At 37.7% G+C, this 6698-nt stretch overlaps 2 protein-coding genes across 2 annotated transcripts; both read right to left on the bottom strand.

Annotated features, from left to right (window-relative positions):
• Positions 1-1064: 1064 nt before the first annotated feature.
• LOC148763820 (hevamine-A-like) lies at positions 1065-2073 on the bottom strand. The gene has a single exon (XM_088804922.1). The coding sequence runs from the start codon at positions 2057-2059 to the stop codon at positions 1157-1159; it is 903 nt and encodes a 300-aa protein (XP_088661048.1). The 5' UTR covers positions 2060-2073; the 3' UTR covers positions 1065-1156.
• A 2296-nt stretch (positions 2074-4369) lies between these two features.
• On the bottom strand, positions 4370-6683 carry LOC148763821 (putative pentatricopeptide repeat-containing protein At3g49142). The gene is given in 3 exon segments (XM_088804629.1): positions 4370-5762; positions 5765-5882; positions 6672-6683. Coding segments are annotated over 3 exon segments (1365 nt in total). The 3' UTR covers positions 4370-4527.
• Between the last annotated feature and the right edge of the window lie 15 nt (positions 6684-6698).

Genomic DNA, 6698 nt, shown 5'->3' on the forward strand with positions numbered 1-6698 from the left:
TATATATATATATATATTTTTATATTCGTATCATGTCTTTTTGTATGTATATTATATTTACAACTATCTAAATATATTTATAATATAACTATTTCTTTCTCTTTTTTTATTTTATTTTTCGCATTTACTTACTCTTGTTATCGTTATTATTATTATTTAATTATTTATTTGATTTCTTAAATATATTTTTTCTTATTTATTATTTTATAAATACATTTATAATTTTTGTAAAAACTATATTGAATGTTAATAAAATTAATACTAATAATATAATAACTCAAATAATATAAAATACAAAACTTACCTAATTTTGAATCCGACGAAATCCAGGTGAATTCAAGAGCCCACACTTTTTTTCTTGTCTTGTTTCTTAATCAATTTGCATTATCTTCTTTTTTTTTTTTTTCTTTCTTTTTTCCTTTCTTTCTCTTTTTTTCTTTTTCTCTTTCTTTTCTTCTCCCTCCCCGCGGGTCCGCCTTCTCTTTTTTCTTTTTCTTCTTCCTTCCTTTCTTTCTCTTTCTCCTTCTTCTCCCCGTTGGCTTCTTCTTTCTTTCTTTCTCCTTCTCTTTCTCTCCTTTCTCCCCGCGGGTCCCCCTTCTCTTTTTTCTTCTTCTTCTTTCTTCCTTTCTTTCTCCTTCTCCTTCTTCTCCCCGTTGGCTTCTTCTTTCTTTCTTTCTCCCTTGCCGACCTCTCACCTCTCTCTCTCTTCTTCTTTTTTTTTTTTCTTTTGCTTGCCCTTTTTTTTGTTTTTTTTCTTCTCGTAGATCTCTCCCCTTTTTATTTTTTGTGTGTGTCTTTTTAAAGAGCCGGGTTGTCCAAAAATTTGGACAACCCAGCGAGGAGGGGGTTCTGGCACTAGGGAGTTGGTGGCCAGAACCCCTGGTGCATGGTGGTTGGGGACTTGATGGGAAGGGATGGTGAGGGGATGGCTGGGCGCATGCCCAGCCATCCTTTTTTTTATTTTTTTTAATTATTATTATATTTTTTAATATATTTTTTATATTTTAATTTATTTTATTATTTATTATATATATATATTTTTTATGGTGTCTACAATAAGGATATATCTCTCAATTTATTATATTTTATTTATCAGAGAAGACCAAACTGCATACAAAGTCTAGGTCTTAAAGGGAGTACACAAAACAAGTCTTGCTCACACGCTATTCAGAATGGAGGCGCTGTAACCATTCCTATCATCAAAGAACTTAGACCAAAGCATAACACCTCCATACTTAGCTGAGCTCTTAATCACCGGAAGTATTTGAGAAGTTAACACATTCGGCGGAATATACCCACTTCCAGCCGCTGCCGGTGCTGCCGGTAACCCCAAAAATATCTTTCCTGCGTTTATGGATGATGTCCACCGGTTCCATGAGTTGACAAGGTTGCTGGTGTTGCCTGAAGAGTATTGGCATGGGCGATTGTTATAAAACTGAATCCAAACATAGTCAAACAGGCCTGTATTAAGGGCAGTCCCCAACAATCTGTCAGGAAATGGACACTGAGGAGCTGCTGTTAAATACACCTTTCTTCCCCGTTTGCTGTAAGCTGATAGATAACGAGCAAGATCATCCCAGTATTGAGTTGAGCCAAGCTCTATGTCAAAATCAATGCCATCCAATACAGCATCGCCTAACGGACGGGAAGACGATGTTCCACCCAAGAAATTGTTCCAAAGATAATCGGCTACATTTTTGGCGTCTGCTTGAGAAGCCAGAGAGTAGCTGCCAACGCCGCCTCCAATAGAGAGCATGACCTTGATTCCTCGGGCTTGGCATCTTCTTATGCCACTGCTGACAGCGGTGCAGCCATTGGATGCCGGATTACAGTGACCAGCCAAATTAATTTCAGGCGTGCGACCATTGCCAAATTTGTTAAGGAAGGCTATGTTAACGTAGGCATATCTGCCTGTGGCACAGGTTGCAGTCAGGGTTCCCTCGTTGCCGTTCTGGCCCCAGTAGATGGCGATGCCACCAGCAGCATGGGAAGTTTTAATTATTGCTAAGACCAAAAGGAGAAAGAAGAGCGTCGGGCTGGCTTCAGATCTTGTAGCCATTTTTGCTAAAAAGATGTGCCTCCCATTTGTTAATGGGCTTCATATTTATAGAGGGTTTAGATGCCCCTCCGTCCAATAGAAACGAAGTCTTCCGAAGCAAACAAACATCCACGACTAGAATGTCCATGCCCGTGATTTATGAAAGAATAAAGCAAGTGTAAAGCAGACGAAGCCATAGCATTTCCTATGACTTTAGAGAAAAGAAATTTAGGCAAGCACCTTGTGAGTTCCTGTTTAAAGTAAATGGCTTATGGTGTGTGAGGGAAGCCGATTTAGCTTACTTTTTTTTTTTCTCAGAACTCGGGTTTCTACGTACTAGTGTATCTCATGGACATTTTTCTTCCAGTGTGATGGTATGAAAGCTTTCATGGTAGCTAGCTTTCAATGAGTTATGGGTTATGAAATTTCAATAATTATGAACAATAGACATTCATACAAAGAATTTTCTTTCTACATTAACTTGTATTGAGATGAAGGTTGAAAATGCTCAATAGTTTTGAATTAAAAGTAATAATTTGTGAAATTAATAAAGTAACACATGTCATTATCAATTTGGAACCAAAAACATGTGAAAGAATCCCTTTACTAGGATACAAAAATGAGATAAGCAGGTTTGGTATTATTTCTTTTTTTTTTTTGCCTTGTTTTATTGTATAAATTAAATTCTGAAGTAAGGTTTTAAATTTCAAATTTCATTCCTTAAAAGAGACACATTGGTTTATCAAATTGGATGTGGGTAATTAGAGTTTTACATTTCAAATGAATTGTGCAGAGGTGGGCTCCCTATTGTGGAAACTTTTGATCCCTCTCTCTCATACAAGGATGTAATTTCCACTCTGTAGTTATTGAGCAAAGAAAAAAACTTTCCACTCAGTAGTCTGCATTTCATGTGGCAAAATGAGGTGAAAAGCCGAATGCAATAAACACCATCACGATTCGACGAAAACTAAACAAAGCCAGACTCAAAGCTTAGCAGAAGGTCAATAAATTTAATGCTCCACTTCTTCTTCATTTTTTTCTTTTAATGTTTGACCGTTTGCGCAGGCGTTTACGATTAGTGGGAGACAACTAGCTAGTCAAGTCAACTATGGGCGTACAGTAGAACGGGAAGACCCTAGTGTGCAAAATGCTAAAATGCTTGGATAAGTGCCAAGTTTTCAGCTCTTGATTTTCCACCAGAAGTACTCATTAGAACCCACTTATAATATAATTTAGATGGCTAACTAGTATTTAATATTAAATCTTTGATAAATATCAAATATTAATATTCCAAATGGTACATTTAGAAATTAATAGTGATTAATTACTGGATTGAATTAAGTAATTACTTATGAATCGTCAAGGGGTACAGAGTCTAAAGACATTTCCCTGAACAATCAATAATGTTCCACTAATTCATTTGACAAATTAGCATACAACCATCAAGTTTGACTTCCAACCAGCCACTCACTAGCAATTAGTAAGATGAGAAGCAAGCTTCAGGTCATCTCAAACAGTCCGCACTCTACAGCTCTGTTCCTATACTGGTTGAGAAGCGGTTCCTCTGGCATGGTCTTCACCCATCCGCCGGTCAGACATGTCTCCAATCAACTTGCCAACCCCACTCTGCCTGGGATGCCCAAAGGTCTTTATGGGAGTGCAATTTGAACTAACCTGATGGAGGTGGTCACTTAACTAGGATAGCTGCAAATGTAGTTTCTCTCATGGGACAACAGATATTCGATTGGTTGTAAGTCCTGCCTGCATGAGGAGTACCAATGAGAATTCAACAGAATCGGAGCCATGACCACCACCCTAATCAGAAGTTTAATACACTTGCTCCTGCAAAAAGGGGCCCTAAGTGTGAGTAAAAATGTAAGTCCTGGCTTGTCCATATTTCATATGAGAATATAAGATAAAGGTGAGAAAGTGCAAAGAAGCAATATTTTTGGTTCACTACCAATCTACAAAGAGAACCTATCATAATCAGTGTCTCTGAAGAACCATGCATAAACTCATAATAAATGATGGATATTTAACACCGCCTACCTCTCAAGATAAACTGATATTGAACCTGATGTCAAAACTCACATTTAAGTCATACCCCCATTTCAATCATGAAGGCTTCAGAAAGAATACTGAACCGACCATGCCTTTTAAATTCCAATGACAATAGAAGATCACTTAGAAGATGATCAAAACGGTCTTACGCTGTCAAGATTTTAACCGGAACTAGAAAATTTTTAGGGTCCATGCCAAAGCAAGATACGGCCACTGATCAGATCTAGGACCAGTAGTTGTGATAACTGCAACGATTAGGATAATCAGTGATTCAATTTGTCCCTTGATAAAATCATGGCACTGGCAGTCGTACTGCTAAGACCGTCGTACAACAATGACATGCCAGGTGTGGTTTAAACAATGGACAACTGATGCCTTTTGCTTATAATCCAATATATTGCAAATTCTGAAGCACCTGTCCAAATTGATCACCAGTAATCTCCACATGAGCAAACACCATTCTGGAAATGGTGAAACCGATAAGTATCCCTAACTATGATTTCACGTTCAGCAATTTGTGAAATGAGCTTAGCAGCAATATTGCAATCCCCACAGATACGAAGATTCTTGGTTATTCTAATAGGTGTGCCAGGTTCAGTATTTAAAATGGCAAAAACAATAGCCAACTTCTCACTGTGAACAGCCAGATGGCATTCCTTGTCTTCCTCCTCCACATCATGAAGTGCAGAGTGAATTTCAGGGACATAACCTGCTTCTTTCATCTTCCCCACCAGCACATCTAATTCTTCATAGATTGACTTGGACGGTGTATGTGAGCGATCTCCAGCAAGAAAGGTATAAACCTGATTGTTGATCTCAGTATTGCTACCACCAGCCATTTTCTTGATCCCTTTGCTCTTCATGATTGATCTAACAGTTGTAACATCTTCCCATCTACCAGCCTTTGCATATATGTTTGATAACAAGACATAATAACCAGAAGGCTCAGGTGCTAACTGAAAAAGATGATCAGCAGCAAGGAGCCTGATATACATGTTGGAGTGCATCCAACAGGCACCCAATAAAGTTCCCCATACTCTTTCAGTAGGTTCTATTGGCGTCTGTCTGATGAAATTATAGGCTTCCTCTACTTGCCCAGAACGTCCAAGTAGGTCCACCATACAAGCAAAGTGTTCTACCCTTGGAATAATCTTATATTGTTCTGTCGTCAAGTTAAAGAAATGCCACCCCTGTTCCAATAGTCCCGAATGGCTACAAGCCGAAAGAACTGAGACGAATGCTATGGAATCTGGAGTAAGGCCGGAATCTTGCATTTCAGAGAAAAGAGCCACAGCACTGTAACCTTGGCCACTCATCCCATAAGCGGAGATCAGAGAAGTCCAGGACACAATATCCCGAAACTTCATCTGATCAAACACTGCCTTTGCTTCTTGTAAGCATCCACACTTTGCATACATGTCAATCAATGCATTCTCCAATGCCAAATTCGGGAGGAGTTTCTTCCTCTCTACATATTCATGAATTCGTCTTCCTAGAAAAATAGCCGAAAGATCTCCACAAGCAGGAAGGACACTAGCAATAGTAAAAGAATCCGGTTCTATCCCACATGCCTCCATCTGTGAATATAAATCTACAGCTTCAGTTGACAATGAATTATTCACGAAAACTGCAATCATCACATTCCAAGAAACCAAACTCTTTTAGCCAACTTCCAAAACATTTCTTTAACATACAAAATATTATCAGAACAAGTGTTAGTCACAGCCGGCAAGAGGCTGAACGTAGTGTTATAGGCAAAAATAATATAACTAATATTATTATCCTTGTGAAGTTATGAACCACTAAATTTAGTATCTTATAATTGTACAAGGCCGTAAAATACACTGTTTCTATTATTGTGAAGTCATCCAGATTTATAATTGGTTGGACGTAGTGTTATAGGCAAAAATAATATAACTAATATTGAGTAATTTTATTCTCATAGTTCTAATCATTTTCATTTTATTTTTTTAATATTCATTTATTCTGTTCTTATGATTATTTGTCTCTGTTTATTAGGGTCCTGAGGTTAGAAGTGGTGACTTGCCCCAACCAATTACATTAACAACTGGGCAGCAATTTACTTTTACGATTCGGAGAGGGGTTGGGACAGCTGATTGTGTCAGTGTCAACTATGATGACTTTGTTAATGATGTAGAAGTGGGCGACATGCTTCTTGTTGATGGTATGCTACCTTGATATTTTCAACAGTTCATGGAAGTTTTTGTTTTTTGTACATCCCCTCCCACCTCCAATTCCTTAAAAGAAAATTGTTTATTTGTCTCAATCATGTATGCTCCCTTGTGTATTAGGCTTGACAAGCCTTTTTTTTTTTCCCACTGAAACCAGCAGCATGCGCGAGTACAAACTCGTATGACACTTTTCAAGTAAATTGGAGCTCAGTCCTATACTTATACTCAACGTTGCCCTTGAGTTTGAAATATATGATGTGCTCTTAGTATAATGATTTAATTATCAAGAGTCTAAGACTGCAAAAGTAATCTGGCCTTCGAGAGCATATGCTGAAGAAAGATATTAATGATCTAGAGATGAATTAAAAGGTTTGTTTTACCTCATCTGTCATGCTTTGATAATTTAG

Source organism: Theobroma cacao, chromosome 3, assembly GCF_053813885.1.
Source record: "Theobroma cacao isolate CCN51 chromosome 3, ASM5381388v1, whole genome shotgun sequence".
NCBI classification, from domain to species: Eukaryota; Viridiplantae; Streptophyta; class Magnoliopsida; order Malvales; family Malvaceae; genus Theobroma; species Theobroma cacao.